General features: G+C 42.2%; 1 protein-coding gene across 16 annotated transcripts; it reads left to right on the top strand.

Annotated features, from left to right (window-relative positions):
• The first annotated feature begins 69 nt into the window (after window positions 1-69).
• CABYR (calcium binding tyrosine phosphorylation regulated) lies at window positions 70-24,305 on the top strand. 16 transcript variants are annotated; one of them, XM_007197595.3, is made up of 7 exons: window positions 70-833; window positions 2,688-2,743; window positions 3,622-4,025; window positions 7,131-7,303; window positions 7,399-7,452; window positions 19,000-20,214; window positions 22,313-24,197. In XM_007197595.3, exons 4-7 carry the CDS (start codon window positions 7,156-7,158, stop codon window positions 22,906-22,908), a joined length of 2,013 nt encoding a protein of 670 aa, XP_007197657.2. In that variant the 5' UTR covers window positions 70-833; window positions 2,688-2,743; window positions 3,622-4,025; window positions 7,131-7,155; the 3' UTR covers window positions 22,909-24,197. The 16 variants fall into 16 exon arrangements, with proteins under 16 accessions (XP_007197657.2, XP_057382558.1, XP_057382554.1 ...); XM_057526575.1 differs by having other exon boundaries at window positions 2,676-2,743; XM_057526571.1 differs by adding an exon at window positions 24,224-24,301 and having other exon boundaries at window positions 70-4,025; window positions 22,313-22,917.

Raw genomic sequence — 24,305 nt, 5'->3', positions numbered from 1 at the left:
CAGACATGGAAGGAGCAGCTAGAATGTTGGCAGCTTTAATCTACTTCATCTGGTTTTGAGGGAATAATAATTTCTTCAAAAGAAATGACTGTTCCTCACTGACTTTGGCTAAACTATCTTCATGTTTTCTCACTTCCAAAATGCTTATTTAACATTGACTTTCTTTCTAGCCTGACTGCTGCAGGGATTTTAGATGCTAGCCAGAGAGAAAAGATTTCTATCCTACTTGCATGAACGGGAATATCCAGAAGTCAGGGATCAATAGATGCCTTCTGAAAGGAAAAATTGATGTCTAAAAATGTTAGATACCTGATTTCATCAAGGCTGAAGGGAAGAATGTTATGAATCTTTAAAATATGGCTCTTGCCATTTTGTTGTCTTTTTGGCTATAGTATATGTGGCAAACTTCTCAGTTATGGTTGTGGAACATTTAGAATCATGAAGTTTTTGCTCCAGAGTTCATACTTAATTGAATTTTCAGTTCAAATGTTGTTTGAACTATTTTTCAGTATTGAGAGATTACATAAGGCCCCATACTTTAGAATTTTTAAAATAATTCCTATATTAACTGCTTTAAAAACTTTTATTTCTCCAGAGAGATGTCAGGATTTCAAATAAGTTTGTGTTCAGTTCACTTGACTGAACACACACCATTAGAACACCATCCAGTAAGTCTTTGTTAATAGTATGTTTATAGGACAGGTGCATTTATAAACTGTCTCTTCTAGGTTTGATGCAGGATAGCCCCTGTGGTTTATCTGGGAACCTGGTGGTAAAGCACGGAGAAGGGGTAGACAGTGGTTCTGAAGACTCTAAAATAACAAAACCACGCTGTGAGTACACTGTACTGTTAGATTCACTGAAATCTGAGTACATTTTTTTTAGTTGAGTAATTCATAATGGTTCTGGCCTTCGTGCTGTGAATTATCCAACCTGTGAGTTACTGTGATCTGCCTGGAAACCTAGTTTGGTGTAAATTGCTCTTTACCCCTCGCTGATGAAGAAAATAATCATATAAGCAGAACTATTTGCATCTATGTGTGCTTTTTTATGTTGGCATCACTTCTTCCCCTTTTCCTGTTTTGGAGGCTGTCAAATGGATCTTCTAATTTATGTGTCAGATATATTTTTGTATTAGATTGTGCCTATGATGAGAGAAATCTCTAATGTATATTTTATGTACTCGGGACACATTTATAATTTGACGCACTTTGAGGCATGGTCTAGTACTAATCATGTAATATGCATCTTTGTGATTAATGTGTTTAAGATTTTACTTTTACTGGGTTAGGTATCTTTTTGATTTTAGCACATGATAGCTATTTGAGTAAAGAGTTATTACTTTCAGATGTCACAGAAAATCAGAATATTTATTGTCTCATATTGTATAAGTCAATTATTTAGAGAATTTGCACTTTTATCTTTCTGCCAACTCAAAGGATAACGCATACATGATTTTTAAAATACATATACACATGCGTGTGTGTGTGTGCATACACACATGCCTTTGCCATGTAAACTTTCCTAGTTGATTGCTTCCTTAAGCAGATTGTGGTGGCAAGTGTTCAAATATGGCTCCTTTACCTATGAAGATATATGGTCACACAGTCATAATGTACTGTTTGGTATTTCTTTCTCTTTCCCTCCCTCCCTCCCTTCCTTCCTTCCTTCCTGTATATTTTGTGGAAAAAAATCTTGTTAAGCCTAGATCCTCCCAACAAGATACATAGTAGAGGGAGGGGACTTGAAGCTAGAAAGAGGAAATACAGAAAGAAAAGGACAGAGGAGGGGGGAGCAAGAGAATGGAAAGTTGGTCCATAAAAAATGTGCCCCTTCAGTTAAAGTGAGCAAAAATCACACAATTGGCTAACATGTGAAAACTAGCAAGGGAACTGAGCTCTAGTTCCTAGTTGACCGGGGTATTCAATAGAAGCAACACACTTGTAACTTAGCTGAACTCTGGATTACACTTACTTTCTCCTCCCATAGGCTAGTGGTTCTCAAGTTATAGTTTTACAAATTATCCCTACTCTGAGATTCTGATTCAGTAGGCTCTAGGTAGGGCTTAGGAAGATATTTTTAACAGGCTCCTTGGCTAATTCTAATGCAGGTGGTCTACATTAGAGAGACATTGCCCTAGGTTATCATCTTTTGGTAAGTATTTAGTAAATCTGAGAGAAGAGTCAAACATATGGCAAGGTTATGCCTATTATGGGGCCACTGAAAAAAATGCTTCTAACCCATTGGTTTTCTGAAGTAGGAGATTCCTGAGCTGAGTTTTAAAGGAGGAGAGGGATGCAGTCAAGTTAAAATGATGGCTGGAAGGATGTCTCAGGCCTTGGACCTGATGAGCAAAGGCACAGAGGTGACAGGTAGCATGTGTATTCAGGCCAGGTCTCTAGAAAGTCAAGTGGAAACCAAATGGTAAGATGAGATAGTTACACAGAGGTCACAGCATGATCCTTGGACTTCTATAGAGTAAGAATTTGAAGGGGGGAGGGGCAGGGAGCAATGGAGAACAAAGTAGATTTGCAATTTAGTTAGATCCCTAGTGACTGAAAGAGAAGAACACAAGGACAAGATTGTAAAGCCACATCAAATCACTAGGAGTTCTAGAAATCAAAGCAGCACATAGTGGTTTGAAAATTTTTTGTTAGATGTTTTCACTGTAACAGTTTGCATTTCAGAGCAACTTGAACAGAACAGTCGTTGCAGAAATGTGGAAAGACCTTCTGAGTAACAGGTATTCGGCACAGTACATAACATCTAATTGGTGTTCAAGATGACCCACCAAGGTTGGTTAGGTGACACAAGGGTATGTGTCTCTCATTCCAGAAGTCACCATACATGGGATCTCTAATGTTTGTATTTGGGGTTCTTAGCTCAGTTTCATTACACCTTTGATAGTTAAATATGTTATAAACCAAACCCTCATTTCACTTGTTTACACTACCGAAGTGTGGTACGGGGGCAGTGATGAGGACCAAAAAGCATACCATCTGCAGTTCTAACATCACACTTAAAGTCTAAAAGAGAGCATTTCTTCTTTACTGTGTTTTTATTTATTTATTTATTTATTTTTGGCTAAGTTGGGTCTTTGTTGCTGCATGCGGGCTTTCTCTACTTGTGGTGAGCGGGGGCTACTCTTCGTTGCGGTGAGTGGGCTTCTCATTGTGGTGGCTTCCCTTGATGCGGAGCACGGGCTCTAGGCATGCGGGCTTCAGTAGTTGTGGCTCGTGGGCTCTAGAGCACAGGCTCAGTAGTTGTGGCGCACAGGCTTAGCTGCTCTGCAGCACGTGGGATCTTCCCGGACCAGAACTTGAACCCGTGTCCCCTACATTGGCAGGCGGACTTCCAACCACTGCGCCACCAGGGAAGCCCTTCTTCTTTTAAAACGTAACCTTCATGAGAAATGGGGGCTTGTCTGCCACCTAATGGGCACTCGGTAATAATTAATGGACGGATTAATATCCTCAAAATGCCGTGTGCAGCATAGATGTAGGCTGGGGCTTCAACATTGCCTATTGCTGCAAAGTGCTCTGGAAGTCTTAATTTTTTGTAACGTAAAAATGTTTTGTCAGATCTGTGCCCTGATGATGTTATTTAACGGTTGATTTACAGTGATTCTTGTTGCCTTTTAAACACGTGGAAATGGATGACAGTGAAAGCTGCTTGGAGTCTGAACATCGTGACTGTGGTGGTATTTAATGCCCAACACAAATAAGAGCCTGAATGGGTAAAAAAAGCAGAGGGTATTTTAAAGGAGTCAGCGTTCCTTTACTTTGGTGAAACGGAGCTGAAGTTACACACAGTCCTCGTCGACTTTGCAACCTGCTCCTGACGGTATGGTTTGGGGAGGACGCATCGTGCCTGAGGTATTGCAAGATCCGGAATTACGGAGAAACAGAAAGACCTCAGGATCAATGCCAGATTCTCTTTCGGCAGGCGAGTTTCTCAAGAGAAGCACTGCGCTGCATGATATTGTACCAGTGTGGTGTATATGGTGGCAGAAATTATTCAAAAAGGTGACTAGAGAGCAACAGATTATGGGGGGGGGGGAAAGAGTGGTGTTATGCGGTGGCAGCAAGATAGAACTGCCGTAGATCTATTTCTCTTTCTTTCCAAGCCAGCTCTTATTTTAGACCGAGAGATTCAAAGCGGAGAAGCTGTCGCTTTGACCTACTCCCGGCAGTTTGGAAACGTCAGTTTCCCACGCTCCTTTGTATTCTGTCGGAAAAGGCGAAGCACGCCTCAGTGCTCTGCCGAGTTCGGGCTTTTGTCCCTTTCGGCTCCCCATTGGCTGGGGCCGCGGAAGCCCCGCCTCCTTCCGCGGCCGTCTGGAGCCTTCAGCGAGAGGGTGGGGCTTTGTGACGCAGGTGTGACGTTACCCCAGAGGTATAAAAGACCCTGCCGGAGGCGAGGTCTTCTCCACGAGCCGCCGGCAAGGGGGCAATGAGGAAGTTCGTTAGAGCATAGCCGGAAAGGAGAAGGTGGGGCGAGTCTGGAGAAAAGGCCCCCGCCCCACCTTGCGGCCCCGCGGCAGTTAGGCCCTCGCAGCGGAGGGGTTGGTGGACGGTTCACGTGTCGGGGAAGGTGGCGGCCCCCGGAGTGGGAGGCCGGCGGGTGCCCACACCGGCCAGTGAGGCAACCGCCGGCCAACGCGCGTGTGGCGGACTCGGGGGTCTGAGGTCTGGGTCGGCGGGTCGGTGGGTCCGCCGCCGCCACCGCTGAACTAGTCGGGGTGGAATCTGGACGCCCGCTCTCCCAGGTCTTTCTGCCCCCTCCACCAAGCCAGCCAAACGGCAGAACAAGCACAGACCCCAGCGTAGGTGTTCAGGGAGTGAGTGGTGGGTGCCGTTGACATTTTCTGTGGCCCCGAAGCCCCTACTCTCGCATCTTCAGCCAGAGGCACCGTTTTCCTGCTCAGGCGTTACCCCTAGGTTAGTGGGTTTGGTGCGGGGTGTGGGGAATGTAAAATCTGTTAGTGTTTGACAAATGTGTTTTTGTCGAATACACAAGGAGAAGTTTGAGCAGAATTAGTAAGCTGTCATTTGAAACAACCCTCAATGTCTGTACTCGTGACTTTATCCGTTGATGTAGTTGAGGGTCGGTGTCACAGCGGGTCTCATCTTGTCGAGGACAGCTCTTTGTGGAGCTGCGTCGTAGGATGCTCCGCATCCCCGGGGCTGGGGCCCTAAACGGCCCCGCACCATTCACACAGCCTGGGGAGGGGGAGGGCCGCGGCAAATCGAGGATCGCTGCGTGGGCGCTCTCCCCACGGTCCGTAGCACCAACTGCTGACTACAGAATGGGTGTTTCGTTAGCTCCGTCGTGGCTACCGGTAAGCCACTGTCAAAACATGACCCATCTCTCAACTCGCACTGGGGTGCAACGGATGTACTTAAAAATACATATATATATATATGTATGTGTGTATATATGGACATATATATACACATGTATACGTCCATATACACATATATATATGTATAAAGTATGAATGAAGTGAATATGTATCATCCATATAATTACCGCCTATGTCCCTTAACATTTAGCATGGGGGCCTGCTACAGGTGCACTACTGGTTTTTTAAAGATGGTTTAATTTAGTAAAGCTCCTGTTGAATGATACTCTGATAGTAAGTTTTCATTAGGCGATTGAATATAGTACCCTTAATTCTCAAAGGTTTTGCTTTGGCGGTAGAGATTCATTTTTTCCTGACCTTTAGGAAGATGAAATGTGCTTTTAAAATATTCAGCATTTTGCTATTAGTTGCTTTTTATTAGAGGTTGGCCCTTTGTATAACTGCTGTAACTGAACTGTGCCCCTTGGCCCCAACATTATTGAGATATTGTTGAGGACATGGTTCATTATATCACACTATTCTTCTCTTTATGAGGACCCATAGGGGAAATTTCTCCTGGGTCTCAGTGCCCAGAAGAGCTGTGATTCTCCCAAGCAACTGATTTGGTTTTTTATCTCAGGAAACCTGAATCATTTAACCAACCATTTCCTATTATGTGATGGCTACTTGGTAATTCAGGGGGCTGATGTGACACTCCATCTCTAGTGTAGGACCTAAGGCTTGTATTGGGATACTACCTGTGGCTTCATCCTATTTTTCCTACCATACTTTTCCCCTTAACCACTGAACTGAGTTCCTTAAATATTTAATTTTCTTCTTTGTGTCTATTTATAAGCCCTCTTAAATAATTTTTTAGAATGAAACAGGACACACATACACTGACACAGTTTAGGGTGGCACCTTAACCACTGAACTGAGTTCCTTAAATATTTAATTTTCTTCTTTGTGTATATTTATAAGCCCTCTTAAATAATTTTTTAGAATGAAACAGGACACACATACACTGACACAGTTTAGGGTGGCAACCTCTGTAGCTAAGAGTTACAGGTAAGACTGTGCAATGCCCTTGGTACCACTTAAAATCCAGAAAGCCAAAAGAAGGGAGAGAGGAAAACTATGGCAGAGGTTAAGGGAAGATACGAGAAAAGAGGTATGGATGGTGGTGGGTGGTATAATACCACAAGTTACTACTCAGATGAATATTAAAAACAAAATTAAAGTTAAAACATGTATGCTTAAGGATGATCAGTGTGTCTGGGGATATATTTAGAAAAGTCAGAAAAAATACATTTTCTTGTAGAAATTCTACTTTGTAACTCTACTTGATGAATGTACAGAAAAGCCAGTTCCCATATGGTTTGGAAGGCTGTTTCTTGGACACAGATAAATGAGCTCGATTTATATTTCTTGACATTTTACTGCACAAAATATTTACTGAATTTTATAGAAACAGGTTTTGTTTGGTTTGTTTTTGTTCTTTGTTTTTAATATCATACTGGAGTTCCTGGCAGGGCTTTTCCCATAGATTTCTTTAATAGTACTAGATTGCTCATCTGCACATAGTAAGTTGTTGGTAGTATGGTTCTTTTCTTTTAAACTACCGTTAACATTAGCCCATTTTACTAGAATAAATACCTAGAGATTAGAACTAAGGCTAGTGATTTTCATAGGACATAGATTTGTTCTTAGAAGCTATAGTTAACCTGTAAGTTTTTAATAAAACACTTATATACTATTTATAAGACTTTGTGTTTCTTCATTATAGTTGAGATTACAGACATCCCGCCAGAATGATTTCTGCAAAGCCCAGACTTGTCATACCTTATGGCCTCAAGACTCTGCTTGAGGGAGTTAGCAGAGCCATACTCAAAGCCAATCCACCAAACATCACCCAGTTTGCAGCAGTTTATTTCAAAGAACTTATTGTGTTTAGAGAAGGTTTGTTATTGCTTTAGATTATATATTTGTTGCTTTGAAAAAGAAAGCATTTTAAATTGGGAGTTTTATGTATCTGATTTCCTGTATTTCTTTAGGAAATAATTCTCTGGATATAAAAGATCTTGTTAAACAATTTCATCAGATTAAAGGTAAGTACAATAAGTAGTAATAGTTTAATAAAAATCTAGTTATAAATTATTGCATCATTCCTAGCATACATTTAAGCTTAAGAGTGATGCTCACAAATATTGTCTGTTTAAGTAATTACACTGATGTTTAAGTAATCACACTGATGCTTTATTTTTATTATTGAATCAGTTTTTAAAAAAATCTGAGAACTGACATTTTGGAGGATTCTAAATTTTAAAATAGGAAACACTCATCTTTTGCAAACCATTTGGTACAGTGAGACCTAGAAGAGTGTGTGACTCAAGCCCTTTGAATTGAATTGAATTGAATTGTCTCTGAATTGAATTTTGTGGTAATACTCAAATTATAATGAGATACATCACTTAGGAACATTGTAGAAACACTCTTCTTGGAAGATTATTTTAGTAGAAAAGGTTAATCACCCTTTTTTTTTTTTCTCCCCATGATGGTTTAAGTGCAGCCCAGCTTGGAGGACAGGACATCGATTAGGTGTCACTAACCATCTTTTCTGTTCCAAGAGTCTCTTTATGTAGTGAAGAGATACATTTTTCATAGAAGGTGGTCTCTGGCCTGTCTCTGTGATGTAATAAGGCTGTATGTCTGCTTAGAAAAGCTTGTTTTACGTGTATATGTGTAAATGTCTATCTTATGTGAACATAACAGCATGAAACTGAGTTGAAGAAGTCAGAGGGGGAGAAAGGAAAAAGGCGAAGTTTACATGATGAACATTTGGGAAGATCAATATAAGCAAAAGAGGATATATTGGTTAAATCCCAAGGACAGGCACACATATCTAAAAGAATGGTAAGAATAGCTTTTGGAAGAATTTTGTGGAGAAAATGGTGACTTAAGGTGAATGTGAGAAATAACTAAATAATGCTACATTGGCTGACCAACATTTTGAAGAAAAAGAAAAGGTAGGATCAGTGAGTTTCGGCTACTTTTATTCTCTGCCACTGATGTTAATAGATAACATAGCCAAGATAGGGAGAAATTAGGGGTAGACTTAGGAAAATGTAAAAATCATGAGGGTTTGGATCTACAGTGAAAGAGATACCCAAAACAGAAAACAAGATTAAGAATAGCAAGAGTCAGCATTTCAAGGGGTAGGAGACTGAATCGCCATGGTTTAGGAATATTTTATTGTCTAGTCTGGGTGCTTCCCTGCAGGGTCCTGATGGCATTCTCAGCTTACCAAAGGAAAGAGGTCTGAGATTTGCTTACCACCAGCAGGATATACAGACAAGTGCTGGAACACTGACCACTCTCCCCCTTCCCATGAGCCTGGTTTTCCAGGCGGTCAAAGTTATTATGGCCTTTGTACTTGTGTCCTTTATACCAGGAGCTATCTTTGAGAGGACTGGCTGTGCAGGATTGCTGTGTTTGAGAATGGTGATAAAGTCAGTGACTAGTCAGTGGTAGCCTTTGAGGCTAACCTGTTTACTGAAGAGTATACTCACCATTCAGCTTAGCAAGTGGACTAAACTGATGTGGATTTTGGTCCAGCAAGGGTAACATCTTTGAATCTCAGGGTTCAAAATGAACAGACTGAACTAATGGAGCAGCCGTGCTTTCGATGGAGGTAAGGGGTAGGAGATACTGCTGCCTTTCTCCTCCAGTAACTGTAGATATCTAAGAAATTGACGAATGTTGCTTGTTCTTCCCCAGAGAGTTGGGGAAGGTAACACGAAGGTATGACCAGAAAATATAGAGTTCAGTGTTACGGTGTAATATCAATTGGGCTCATTTTGTCTGCCTTTTATTGTCATGCCAAATGGCTTCTTAATGGACTTCTTCATTAGTATATATAGAATGGATAAACAACAAGGTCCTACTGAATAGCACAGGGTTTAACCTGTGCTATAGTTAACCTGTGTTAAACCATAATGGAAAAGAATATGAAAAATAATATATAACTGAATCACTTTGCTGTACAGCAGGAAAAAAAAAAAAAAGCACCAGTTATTAGAACTTGGTGATAGGAGCAAGAGCTAAACTACCATCCCTGATACATTGGTCCCCACTCATCTCCCAGATATCAGATGTATCCCCCAAAGTTATTTCCAACTAGTTAGTTTGCTGCCTAGCAGCATTACTACCAAGCTGCCCATATGCATGGGAAGTGTGGAGATAAGTATATCCTGCACATATCATTTATTTTATTCAAACACTCCATTCTGGGATTTTTCCTAGAATGAGCCCCATTTTTGGTAGGCCTCATCATAGGACCAATAGTGTTTACCCATCTCCCCACTGCATTCAAAATTTCATGCAGAGGCAGGTGATGAAGGAGGGAAGAGGAAAAGAACCAGACATGAGACTGGTTTCACTTCTTCCTCCTGTCAGCAGTACAGCCCAGACTGTACTAATGCTGATCTTTTCACCACTCCGTGAAGAGGGCAGTGGTTTCCCCATGAGAGTGGTAAATGAGATCTCAACACCACTATCACCTTCCTTCCTCCTAAGCCTAATTGAGTCTAGTTTCTAGTGTTATTCTCCTCTTGGCTTACAACAGAGGCAGGATATAGCCACCTCTTTTGAAGAATCAAGAAGGCCTAGCCCACCCAGATCCCCAAATGAGTTACCTGTTAACTTTTCTAACTGATCCTGGACGTTCTTGGCATGGCCATATAGTAGTAATTATAGTCATGAACTGCTGCTGATCACTGAGCCCAATTTCAATTCTTATGTAGCACTGTAACAGTTATGCATATCATTAAATATTATCTTGAATTATATATTCATATTAGTCATAATAAATGTTTTCAGTTTCTTATGCCAAATTCTATTTTTATGCCTTATAGAATTCATTACACATATTTGTAGCTATCCACTCTTATTAAAAAAAACAAGAAATCTATTTCAGGACTATCCATACTAAATTTTATGAGGCTCTGGAGTACTCTGTACTTTGCTGGGCATTTTTTTCAAGTAAGGCTATACTGATTCCCTAAACAGGGATGAGTATTGTGTCAGAAGGACCCTCTTATTTCTGGAAGTCTTGTGTTTGCCTTGGCAGGGTGGTAATTTGTACCAAGGTTAAGAATTTTCACTTTTTTTTTTTGACTTAAAAAAAAAGTTGCAGTGATTATCTGGCAATGTTGTTGGGAGTGGGGCTTAGGTCCTTCATGCTTTAACGATGTGGTAAGATTAATCACTTGGGGGAGTAGTCCATACTAAAGATCGCAAATAAATCACTGAGCAAATGGTATAGTCAAGAATTGGGGTCAGATTGTCAGACTAGGGACAGAAACACAGGGTCAGGATTAAGAGAGGAGGGGGCTGGGGAAGAAGCAGGTAAGTAAAACCAGGAAAGCTAGGATGGTAAACCAGGCTGCCAAGGTGAGGTCAGCAACCACAAGGAGATGTCAATTACATGAAGGAAGGACATCTTCTTTCCTTAAGTATCTGACTCTGCTATCCAGAAACTTTGATAGCGCCATATTGTTCCAAACTCTTCAGTGTTGTAGGAATACTTTTAAAAAATATTAAATTAGTATACTCTGATTTCAGATAACCTCTACTTTCTCCTGTTTGCTCTGTTTATCTCTACCCATTGAAGAATTAATTTACTGTGGGGAAAAGGTAAATATAGTCTGGAGCAAGGAAGTCATTACTCAGTATTGAGTTTCCAAAGTTCATAATAAAAAAGCTAACACTTTGGAGTTTTGCAGGAGGCTGTTTTTTCTTGGAATTTCTGAAGCTAAGTTTTTTAAAAAAATTATTTACTTATTTATTTTATTTTTGGCTGTGTTGGGTCTTCGTTTCTGTGTGAGGGCTTTCTCTAGTTGCGGCAAGTGGGGGCCACTCTTCATCGTGGTGCGCAGGCCTCTCACTATCGTGGCCTGTTTTGTTGCAGAGCACAGGCTCCAGACGCGCAGGCTTAGTAGTTGTGGCTCACGGGCCTAGTTGCTCTGCGGCATGTGGGATCTTTCCAGACCAGGGCTCGAACCCGTGTCCCCTGCATTGGCAGGCAGATTCTCAACCACTGTGCCACCAGGGAAGCCCCCCCCACAAGCTGAGTTTTGATTTAAGACTTAACATGACCAGAATCAAGTTTTTACTTTATATAAGCCATAGAGGAGGGAGGAAAAAAGATAAGATATAAGGCCATTTCCTGCTGCACAGGAAAGGGAAATGGAAAGTCCTTCTTGACAATGGGATTGTGGTGCTGGGGTGTGGGTAGTGCATGAAAAGTGCTAGCTGACATTGAAACTGGTGATAAGAAAGGTAGGTGGAATTTCTGATCAGAATTCCCTAAGACTCAAGCAGGTGGCTTGTTCTCTGCATTCCTGGGAGAATGCATGCTTCTCAGAAGCTGAGTGGTTAGCATGGTACTGCATTTAGCACATCACCTGCTACATTCAGCTCCTATACTATAACTGTCATGATCAGACATTCAGTAAATATTGGTTGAATAAAATAATTGCATTTGAAGCAATGGATTAGAAATAATGGAGAGTCTTTCTCAGATGAGACTGAGATAGTATTTCTTGTGTTCTATGGCCTGTGTGTGGCTTTTAGTGGATCCAGATGCGTTTAGATTGTCCCAGAGTGCTGACTAGCAAGTAATCCAGATGGGAAAAAGTGAAGTGACTCAACCCACTAGCAGAGAGCTAAGTGCAAAATGTTGAAGCTGGGAATAAAATAAAAACTGTCAGCTAGGCCTTAATTGCTAAAGGACCAAATTCGGAAGGGAATCTCTCAGTCCTTCAGTGCAATAAGCACACAGGCCACACCTTCCACAAAGTAGAAACTTGAGTAGTAAATACAGTGAAGTCAGAGACCAGCACTCAGAACCCAGGCAGTATGAGTTATGCCTCTACCAGAGGTAATTGAGAGCCAGCAGAGAAGGACAACATGTGGATCAGAGCCAGAGCTCACCACAGCACTCAGATTCCCTCTTCAGACATGGGGAGAACCTTTGAAAGAAAGCAATACCCAAAATGACTGAATAATAAACCCAAAGCGACTTTTAAACTGGAAGGGACAAATATTTTTAACTAAGATCAAATAAATTTTGCCTTTGGGAAGTAAGCATTTTAATGCAATTTGAGATCAGCTAGAGAAAGTAAAGTAATGCTTCCTGGTATGTCTAAGTTATAGTAGGTAAATTTTGATCCCTTTATAAGACCATGGCATGCAAAGCTTTCTGTGAGCTGAATCTATCCTACCTTTGCAATTATCTCTCATTTCATATCTTCACAGACCTTATGCACCAGACTGACAACTTGTCATTTTCTGAAAATGTAATTTTGATTTTGATCATTTGATTTTGGCTTATGCTAACTCCCTTCAGGAGTTCCTTTCCCTCCCATTTCTTTCAAATCCTACATATCCTCAAAGTCCAATTCATTATTTCATTTAACAAATATTTAAATTCCTATCCATTGCCAGATACTGTGCTAGGAGAAATTGAGAGGTTTCAATTTCAGCTATGATGAAATAGCTAATATTGGACTTACCTTCCTATCATAAATACCCATAAAAGCTGAAGAAATTATATAAAACAAAGTCTGGATTCTTGGGAAATGGGGTTCACAGAAATTGAGCCCCATATTCACCCCAGTGTCATTTTTCAAATTCATGGGCAGGAAAATAGAGGCCAAGCAGAGACTGGAAGTCTCTCCAGGAAGAGAGAACAGAGAAGCAGAGTTTGGAGCTACTAAAGTGGCTGGGATTTGGGTGACAAAGCACCAGAGAGGAGGCATTTGCAGAGACGGATTCCCCAAAAGTCTGCAAAAATATTACCTTTTTTTTTGGGCCAACTCCTTAGCTGCTCACGTGTGGACTGTAAGGCTTGCGAAGGCTTAGCAGAGAAGAGCTGTTGGAAGACTGAAAGCTAGGTAGGGATTTCAGAAGTGGTACAGTGTCAGGGGAGGCTTTGGAGTTTGGGCCCAGCCAAAGTGAAGAGACTTTTCTGAAACCCTGGCAATCCAGTTGAGACCCCAGGAAGGTCACACCCTAGGAATAAAGACAGTGTGCTAGGAGTAAGAACAAAGCTGAAATATGTCTATTTTAACAAAATGAAGTCTCAGGAGGATCAGATTTGCCATTATTAGAACAAGACCAACACCATTTAGAAGAAAATAATAGAGTCTCTACAATGTGTCATTTACAATTTCCAGCATACAATTAAAAATTACCATTCATTCAAAGAAGCAGGAAGAAGTGACTAATAATTAAGAACTAAAACATAGAACACTCTGTAGAAGCAGACCCAAAGAAGCTCCAAATATTAGAATTACTACATAAGGACTATATAAGATGGAGAACTTCAACAGAGTAAGAATCTTAAAATAAGAAACAAATGGTTATTTCACAGTTGCAAACGAAATTTTTATTAGATGGCTTTACTAGCAGAAGACAGAATTAGAAAGTAAAAAGCCATGGCAATAGAAAATATCCAAATTGAAGTAAGAAGAAAAACAATAAGACAGAGTGTAAGACACATTTGTGAGACATGATCAAAGGGTCTAATATGTAATTGGAGTCACAGGAGGAGAAAAGAGAGTAGATGGAAAAATATTATTTGACTGAAAGACATCAACCTACAGATTCAAAAAGTTTGGTAAACCCACAGCAGTATAAAAACAAAGAAATCCACGCTTCAGTATATCATGGTCAAACTGCTGAAAAAGACAAAATCATGAAAACAGGGCAAAAAGGCACATTACTTTCTGGGGAATAATCAGACAAATAGCAGATTTCTTAACAAACTACAGAAGCCAAAAGACAATGGAATGACATCTCTACAGTGCTGAAAGCAAAAAGCTGCCAACCTAGAATGAATATATATCCAGTGAATATATCCTTTAAAAATGAAAGCAAAATAAAGACATTCTCAGGCAGACAAAAGCTGAGAGAATCCACTGCCATCAGACCTGGCTCTACAAGAAATACTTCTAAAGAAGTTTATAGGTAAACAAGAAATAAAAAGGGAACTTCCTAAATCTGATAACGTGTATGCATAAAAACTTACAGCTAACGTTATACTAAATGGTGAATTTTGAGTACTCTCCCATCAAGATTAGAACCAGAACAGATATGTCTGACATCACCATTTCTATTCAACACTGTGCTGTAGGTTCTAGTCAGTGCAATAAGGTGGGGGGGGGGGGAAGGTATACATATTGGAAAGGAAGAAGTAAAAGTACTTTATTCACAGATGACGTGATATAGAAAATCCAAACGGATCACCTTGATAAATCTTAAGATAACATATTTAAATACCCAATGAGAAAATGGATATTACATAATTCATAGAATAAAAAAGCAGCATATACCACAATCCCCCTCATTCACGTTGCTTTACAACTTTTTTTTTTTTTAAGATTTAATTTCTTATTTATTTTTGGCTGTGTTGGGTCTTCGTTGCAGTGCATGGGCTTTCTCTAGTTGTGGTGAGCAGGGGCTACTCTTCGTTGCAGTGTGCAGGCTTCTCCTTGCGGTGGCTTCTCTTGTTGCAGAGCACGGGCTCGAGGCACACGGGCTTCAGTAGTTGTGGCTTGCAGGCTCTAGAGCACAGGCTCAGTAGTTGTGGCACACGGGCTTAGTTGCTCCGCGGCATGTGGGATCTTCCCGGATGAGGGATCGAACCCGTGTCCCCTGCACTGGCAGGTGGACTCTTATCCACTGTGCCACCAGGGAAGTCCCTGCTTTACAACTTCTAACTTATGCCTCATATTAGTTAGGAAAGTACTCAGCTGCAAGTAACAGAAAATTAGCAGTGAAAAACAAGATATCTGGAAGGTGGTGTTCATTCTGCTGCTGATATTATAATAATAAAGCATCAATTATCTAGGTTCTCTGCTTTATCATTCTTAGCATATTTTGTTTGTAGCCTCATGCCACTGCTCTAGGCATTATATCCATGTATAAGTCAGGAAGGAGGAGGAAGTGGTGGCATCAATGATACTTTTTTCTTTCATTAAAAAAGTAAAATGTAGGGCTTCCCTGGTGGCGCAGTGGTTGAGAATCTGCCTGCCAATGCAGGGCACACGGGTTCGAGCCCTGGTCTGGGAAGATCCCACATGCCGCGGAGCAACTAGGCCCGTGAGCCACAATTACTGAGCCTGCGCGTCTGGAGCCTGTGCTCCGCAACAAGAGAGGCCGCAATAATGAAAGGCCCGCGCACCGCGATGAAGAGTGGCCCCCACTTGCCGCAACTAGAGAAAGCCCTCGCACAGAAACGAAGACCCAACACAGCCATAAATAAATAGATAAATAAAAATTGTATAACTTAAAAAAAAAAAAAAAAAAAAGTAAAATGTAAAAGTAAAAAGTAAAAAGCAGACTTCCACTTCTGTCCCATTGGCCAAGGGAGACTGATAAATTTTCTGATAAGGGAAATCAGAGTGCACAGGGCTGGTTTACACCTGTACTCTGCAGGGGCTCTTTGACATCTTGGATGGGGCAGTTGTGCGGGGCCCCTTTCACACCTGCCCCTTCTCATTTAAGCTTAACAAAAATTACCTAAAAGCCACTGTACCGAATACATATTTCAGTCACTGCACTGATCACATTGTCATCTGTTTATGTGCCTCTAACCTTAATCAGACTGTACTATTTAGGAGATCTTATTCATTCTTTTTTTTTTTTTAATTAATTAATTTATTTATTTTTGGCTGTGTTGGGTCTTCGTTTCTGTGCGAGGGCTTTCTCTAGTTGCAGCAAGCAGGGGCCACTCTTCATCGCGGTGCGCGGGCCTCTCACTATCGCGGCCTCTCTTGTTGCAGAGCACAAGCTCCAGACGCGCAGGCTCAGTAATTGTGGCTCACAGGCCCAGCTGCTCCGTGGCATGTGGGATCTTCCTAGACCAGGGCTCGAACCCGTGTCCCCTGCATTAGCAGGCAGATTCTCAACCACTGCGCCACCAGGGAAGCCCCCTCTTATTCATTCTTGATTCCCTAGTGTCTATCACATAATAGGAATTAAGGATTGGTGACTAAAGAATGAATATAAGGAAGAGAAGAGAGGAAGGAGAGAAAAGAAACAGACCACCTACTTTATAGTCTCTGGTGTTCATCATTCCAATCAGTTCAACACACAATAGTTGGAATCTTCTTCTCTTTTAAACTTTGAAAACTATATGTACCTTACTTACTTCAAATTCTTGAGTCCAAGCACTCCTGTGAGTTCCCCTCCTGCAGTCCTCTCCTCTCCCCTCTCCTATTAATCACTTCTCTCATCTCCTATTATGTCCTGCTTCATATTCTCCTCTTGTCTGGGACAGCTTTCAGATTTCCCTTCAGTGCCAGAACATGCCTTTTTCCTTATTCTTCCCTGATCACGCCCCAAGCACCCCAAGTCTCCACGTGAGTTCTGCCTATTACAAGAAATATTGTATGCTTGGAATGTATCTATCTGATTGGTTTCATGGAAAATCAGGATTCTACAGTGAGTTTTAATCAGTCACTTTATTAAACTTAGAAAGAAATGTTTTACAGGAAGAAGTGCCTTCAGTGATGTATGTAATTCTGAGAGTTCATGCAGTTTTCTGTTTTTGTTTTTTGTAGTTTAAGTAAAACCAGATTACTTAAGTCATACCGAGTTCATCTTCATGAGGTTGACATGTAAGATCAACCTATAGCAAACCTAGTTTACAATTTTAAGAAAGTTTTCTACACAAACGTAATCTCAATGTTACAAGTCAGCAATCTTTGGAACTGTTAAACAGACCTTAAAACATTAGAGAAAAGCTCTTTACCTTTTGTAATAATAGATATCAACAGGAACGCAATATAATTATGTATGTGTGATAACTTGTTTGTGTATGTTTGCTAACATTCTGTCATGTATTCTAAACAAAACCAAATGGTTCATCTAGTGCTTTACATTTTCAAAAACACTGTTAAAGCTTAAGGTATTTGATCTCAATTCATTTGATCTCAGTTCATTAAGATTTTAGCTGATACCTTACCAGCTGGTATGGTGGTGACGTTTCCAGGCCCTGCCACAGATGAGAGGGTTCTGTGGTCCTTCTCTCCTTGGAAGGGCTGGTTACTCTTTGGAAATCAGATTACTTGACTGCCTTGGGACTCTGCTCTCTGATGGGCTCATAGTTATCATTTTGAGATTTATCTGGCTTTTCCTCATTGTGATGGGCATGACAGTTTGTGCAGCTTTATCTTAAGCGTAAGGCCAGGCTTATTTAAACAAAATTTCCCTTATTCCTCCAGCCAGAGGATATCTTTTCCTCCTCTGAGCTTCCATAGGTCTTAATTGGGACCCTTGTTAAGTACTTACACTTTTAACCTGTAATATCTGTATATCTTATTTCCCCTAAGCTTTATGAGGTCTTGTCCTAATAATTTTTCCATCCTCAACAATGCCTAGTGTACAGTATTTTACACACAGCACAAGCACTCAGTCAAGCGTATTAGTGGGTAAAGGGCTTTGATTGGGAATGGGTGGGGAAGTCCTGAGGAGGTGGCTGGTTAGAAAATGAGGTCATTGTTCTAGAAGCAGAGGGAGGTAAGAGTAGATGTGGCTTTTCTGTCTTTTTGAAACTTTTCTTAGCATGTGAGTGTTTGTGTGGTATCCATGTCCAGAATTAGACATCTGATTCGAGTTTACAAAAAATCAGCCGCTAATGTGGAAGGAGACCCTGCAGGACACTGTTCTTTGGAAAAGCAGCTGGACCCATGAAGACATGTTTCCAAAGTTTTGACTTGAAGCAAATACGTTCTTGTAAGGCAAATTCTACTTTTTCTGCAGATTTCATGATATTAGGGAAATGCTTCCCCAAAGAGAGAATCCTCGGTAAAGTAAGCAGATGTGAAAACGTCTGATGAGGTTAGACAGATGTGTGAGTGACAAGCAGAACGCTGAGTCCAGAAGATGATGTTACAGCAGTTTTCCAGCTCTAGGGGTTTCTGTATGTCATCAGTTGTCTTGACCTTCTAAGCCATGGTTATCTTCCTCCTGCCTGAGGATTCACTGAGCCCCACTTCTGGAGCCAGAGCTGTCTTTCTGCTGCTCGTCTGGGTCAGTACTTCGGCTGCATTATCACACCTCACCAGCAGGTGCTACCATTTTTAGAAAAGAAAACATGACGTTTCCCAATGTAAAAATATTCTATAGTCCCCTAGTTTTCCAATTCATTAAATTGAACTTTATATACCAATTTTCTTAAACTGAAGAATGCCTTTAATCATATGACAGCATTTGTTTTATTACTAAGTTATGAAGTGTTTTTTTCTCTCCCCAGTTTTGTGTGGCAGTTTGGATCAGGAGCTTTTTCCATAGATGTTTTCAGCTTATTTTTAGGCAGTTATGATCTTTCCCCTGACGCTGACCAGCTGAAGGTGGTATCTGAGTGTTAGAGTCACTTATTTCTAAGGAACTGGACTGAGTTGTCTTTTGAGTGGATAAGGACAGGAAGGTTTTGTTGCCCACACTGAAGTTACAGATGTTGGAAACTAAAGCAAAACTCTTTTGTACTTGCGTATATATTGACATTTGAACGCTCAACCTATGCTTTCTTCGTAATTCCTTTTTTCGGGAATATGTACTTATTAACCCATCTGACTCTTATTTTTTAGTGGAGAAGTGGTCAGAAGGAACGGCACAAGAGAAGAAACCAGAATGTGTGAAAGAGCCAGAAAGAACATCTACAGTTTCCCAAGAACCTAAACGGATGGAAAAATCTACGGACACAGAGGAGGACAACATAACTGCACCGCAGTTTAGCCACAAAACCACGCAGTTCCCGTCAGTCCATGCTGAGCTGCTCTCAGCGCCTGAGGACGCCACTGAAGTAGTTCGCGGTCCTTTGAAACCGACCACCCCTAAGAATGCCACCCCACCCTCATCACCGTCGCCAGCAGCTGTCCCACCCGAGTTGGCCTACGTCCCTGCTGACCCAGCTCAGTTTGCTGCTCAGATGTTAGGTAATGTTTCCTCTCTTCATTCGGATCACTCTGAAATTGTAATGGTGGATGTGGCAACAAGTATGCCTGTTTTTCCCGAGGAGATGCTGAGCTCAGAGGCTGCTGAAGATGATGTGGTGGCCACTCTTGTGCATTCTGGAGAGCTGGCAGCAGTGCAGGCTCTGAGCGAGACATCTGTCCATGTAGATTTGGGTTCTACACCTAAAGACAATGAGGCTGAACCACCAATGGCTTCCCCATTCCCCTTGCAGGATGAACAAGAACCTCCTGCTTATGATCAAGCCCCTCAGGCCCCTTTGCAGGCTGCTACTGAGGTGACATCCACCAGGCACGTAGCATCTATCTATAAAGATGAGCCTGTGATTGAAGGAGTTTCTGATGTTGAGCAAATACTGGAACAAACAGTTATCCCCTTTTCTGATCATGTTGCTCGTCTTAAAGGAAACGAGCAGTCACCACCCCTTAGGCCCATACTTGTAGTAGGCAAGACAGCCTCAGACGTGTCTGAAAAATCTGTGGGTTCTGCAAACTTTGTGCAGTTGGAGAGTGCAAAATATGACTCCTCAGTACATGTGGAGGCAGATGGCTCTGCCACAACAGTGAGCTCTGAAAAATCTGTGCACCTTGCAGTGGACATCTTTGCGCTGGCCCCTGGCAGTGCTGGGCAGGAGGACTCATGGGAAAACCGTGCGTCCCAGGAGACGGAGGTCAAACCCACGCTCTCAGGGGAAGCTGCAAAAGTAGTGCGCCCAGGTGCGTCCGTAAGATCATCTAGTGGCCCCCAACCTCCTGTTCCAGAAGGTCTTAATGAACCAGAAATCGAACCAGAATGGGAAGCAGCACCTAAACAAGGTTTGACGGAGCCAGGTAAGATAATTACTTAAAAAATTAAAAACTGCGCTTCCAGTGACATCTATATTTCAGGTGACCATCTAGGTAGGCTCCCTGCAGATTGGTCAAAAAGATTTTTAGTAGTATTTAAAATGCCAAACCTATTTAAAGACTTTGTTGTATTTGAGATTTTACTCTTGCGAGATGAGTGATTTTAAAGCGACATCACCACTGCTTGGCCTCAAAGTTCGGTCATCTAGCACTTTCGTGTTGTTTTGGACATACTATGTCATGAAAAATGATAGAGCCTGTTGTCAGCTGTAAAACACGTTCATGTGATCTGGATACTCCTACTGCAAAACCATAACTAGGGGGTGTTGGTTTGAAATCTCTCACCTGTAAAAGTAAAATCAAATGACAACAAAGTATTTACACAGGCGATGGCATTAAAAACGTGAAAGAAATGGTGGTGTGTTTGACTGCTTTTGCGCTGAGGCGGGAGAACTCTGCAACCTGGTCTGGGGGCTGGTCAAGCCCTGACGTCCCACCTGGGAGCTTCCCGCAGCTGAGGGAGCGGTTTCATAGCTGGATGGAGAGGAAAGGTCAAGCTGAAGTTCTGTCACACAGGGGAGCGGGGAGGTAGCAGCAGCAGAAAGGACGGACGCGGCGAAGCTGGCCGGCTTCCTTCCATCGGTTCCCCGACAGGCGCCCAAATCAAGCTGCTTTCTTGGCTGCTGAACTATCGCTACTGCTTTCCTGTGACACAGACACGGTTTGACCTCCCATCTCGATCTAATTATGGCATTTGGTCTGCTCACCCTCCCAATCCATCTAGATAAGTGCAGGGGCCCTGATCCCTTTAGGGAGGTGGGACGTGCAGGAACCAACCCCGCCATTCCTTTTGCAGAAACTCTCTCACCCTTGACTCTTACCAGAGCCAGAATGATAAAGTGTTACCACAGCAGGTGTTTAGAGATCAAATTCTGTCTGGCAGCGTGACAGGGATTCTGCACAGCCGGAAAGGCAGAGGGCAGCGTTGGAACGTCGTCTGTGGGGCTGGCATTACACTTGTGGCCTAAGCAGCACTTCCATCCCAAGTTACTGTTCTCAAGTGCTTCACAATTTCCAAAGCACTAAGGGTATTTCACAAAAACCTGAAGACTTGGCTTGTGCATATTTTTAATTAGCTTCCAGAACTATCTGTTGAAATCATCTGAAGCTATTGAAAACACAGCTTAATTGTGTGCATAGTGTTATTTTCTTTTCTGGGGAAGAAAACAAAGCTGCACTAGGGATGCATGCCGTGTTCAGAGGGTGACTCAGCACAGTTGGGCCAAGTGCAGCTCCTCCATCAGGAACCTTGGCTCCTCCGTCCCATCTTCTGGGACTCATTCTCCAAGATGGCACTGTCTTCAATTAGGCAAGTCTAACTTGACATGGTAGATGCCTTGGTGTAGGTAGATGGACGGCACTCCGAGACCTCTTTTTACTTAAAGATCCACTGTGCGACCAACCAGCCTTCTACTGCCACCCAGGACCTATGAACGCAAGCCTTGCCTAAGAGGAAGCAGTGCTCTCAGGTTCCGAGTCCTAGATTATGTGATGTTTTGTGTGTGGTGACAAACTGATGGGAGACGATGCCGCCTGCGAAGGGCCAGAGGTCCTTGATTACGTGATCAAAAGATGACACCTGGTGCCGACTTCTTCCGTAAAGAGAACAATCACTGTGCAGACGCATTAATGCTTTTTTCGATGGCTTCACACACTCTTCAGTTGATTTTTTTGGTAGAGCCAGAAGTGTTGATTCTCCATTTCCTCTGAGGACCCTGTAGAAGCCATGTCTAAAGTTAAGTTCCCGGAAACAGCAACTGAGAATGAGACTGCTTCTCAGCCACAGCCCTAGTGTCCGTGCCGCTGGCCAGCACAACACTGTTCTCGTTTTCTGACTGTAGAGACTCTCTTTGCTTCCACGTTACCAAACACAATTTATTTAGCCCTCTCTACAGCATGCTTTATGGCATATATTACTACCGCTGTTTGTTTGTAGGTAAAAAAAATTATGAAGACATTGCTGTGCGTAGCGCCTGATACAGAGACCAAATCTTTAACACCTGCAAATTTTTTTTTTTTATAGCAATAGCAGCAAGCGAAGCAGGACAACCACCACCATATTCTAACATGTGGACCCTTTACTGTCTAACTGATATGAGTCAACAAAGTCGCCCATCACCACCGCCTGCACCTGGGCCTTTCCCCCAAGCAACCCTCTATTTACCTAATTCTAAGGATCCACAGTTTCTGCATCATCCACCAAAAGTTACTTCTCCAACTTATGTGATGATGGACGACAGCAAGAAGACCAGTGCCCCGCCTTTTATTTTAGTGGGCTCAAATGTTCAGGAAGCACAGGATTGGAAGCCTGTTCCTGGACATGCTGTTTCCCAGTCAGATGCCTTGAGGAGATATGCTGCAGTGCAAGTACCCATTGCTGTTCCTGCAGATCAGAAATTCCAGAAACACACCCCCAATCCCCAGAATGCTAATCCTCCTCCAAGTGGACAAGATGTCCCCAGACCACAAAGTCCAGTTTTTCTTTCTGTTGCTTTCCCGGTAGAAGATGTAGCCAAAAAAGGTTCAGGATTTGGTGACAAACGTACTCCCTTTGGAAGTTACGGTATTGCTGGAGAAATAACTGTGACTACTGCCAATGTTCCCAGAGCAGAAACTTAAAACTGGCAGGTAAATTCTCTTCCCATGATACGTGGGCCTTAACACACTTGAGTTTTCAAGCAGGTTGATCTGTTGACCTAGAGGCTGAGGTATTTTAAGACACTGAATTGAGACACGCAGTGAGCCGGGGGGGGGGGGGTGCGCTCAGATCCGACGTGGTGATTGCCCCCACCTCCCTTACCACGTTACTACTCAGCGCACGGTAGGCGCACTGCACTGCGGTGACGCATGCCAAGGGTCCGGTGCCTAAAACACATACCAAGCAACCAACTCAGCTACCTCTGAAAACCTGGCGCTGTGTTTAGCCCTGTAGAAGATGCCAAAGGGGTGGATTAACATAAAGACAAGACATAGTCTCATGTGGGAATTTTATAATCTAGTTGGCAGGTTTAAGGGGTGGGGAGGACAAGGTGAGAGATTATATACGGAGCACCCAGTCAATGTGGTAAGTTTGCTCCCTTGTACAGTGACTACTTACAGCAGAATGGATAGGTTGGAAACACATTCATGAGCTAAAGGGACAAGTGGTGTTAACCATAGATAAGATAGTTTTATCACTCAAATATCATTAAAAAATTTTTATTCAACCACATGCAGCACTAGTCTCTCCTCCCCCACGTGTGTACGTACAGCAGAGCAAGCAAAACGTGCAGCCACACCTTAGAAAAGTAAATGATATGTGAAGTATTGGGAAGAAAACAAGTAGGTACTGATCCAGGCCCTCTATTAGATGGGGTGTTCAGGCACAGATGTAAACTGACGTCTGCGTAGGAGAAGGAGCCCACAGCCAGAGGCCAAGGGCAGGAAAGAGCATGGGGCTTCGAGACTCTGCAAGTTGGCCACAAGGAGACAGGCTGGGAGGAGCTGGGGAGAGCACATAAGGTGAAATTAGACGTGAAGAGGGGACCACGTAACTCAGGGCCCTGCCTCCCAAACGAAGAGATTGGGACTGAAAGTTCAGTGGGGAGCCAGAAGAATGACAGCAGCTGCACGTCTGACGGACAAAAGCTAGATTTCAGTTTTAGGCAGGTTCAAGTACCACAGTTAGTTACCATACTTAAGGAGACTCTCTTTTCAAAATATCTTAGGACTATGAGCATTTACCTACTCATACCCTTTAGACTTTTAGTGGAACTGTCAAAATGGCCGTTTTTGGCATGAGGTGCCTAGGCTATTTTAGTGCAAATGCACAGATAACATAGTTAACAGCTTAGTAGAAGAGCAGGAGGATAGAACTTGCATTTCTGATCATCCACTCATTTTACATGTTCAGTTTTATGATTAAACAAGTCACTATTTACATTATTCCTAACAGGTGCTGAAGATGACATTGTCTGAGTTGACCTTCAAGGTGGAGTCTGCCACTGAGCATAATATATCAATAAACTTCATGCAAG

The sequence above is a fragment of the Balaenoptera acutorostrata genome, chromosome 13, assembly GCF_949987535.1.
Source record: "Balaenoptera acutorostrata chromosome 13, mBalAcu1.1, whole genome shotgun sequence".
Taxonomy (NCBI): Eukaryota; Metazoa; Chordata; class Mammalia; order Artiodactyla; family Balaenopteridae; genus Balaenoptera; species Balaenoptera acutorostrata.
This window is presented reverse-complemented; position numbering and strand designations above follow the sequence as displayed.

What these genes read in the sequence shown, in the direction of transcription:
- CABYR (XM_057526571.1), top strand. Translation starts at nt 7,156, where the DNA reads ATGATTTCTGCAAAGCCCAGACTTGTCATACCTTATGGCCTCAAGACT. An exon ending in ACTTATTGTGTTTAGAGAAG is followed by an intron (nt 7,304 to 7,398) that starts GTTTGTTATTGC and finishes GTATTTCTTTAG; the next exon opens with GAAATAATTCTCTGGATATA. An exon ending in ACAATTTCATCAGATTAAAG is followed by an intron (nt 7,453 to 18,999) that starts GTAAGTACAATA and finishes CTTATTTTTTAG; the next exon opens with TGGAGAAGTGGTCAGAAGGA.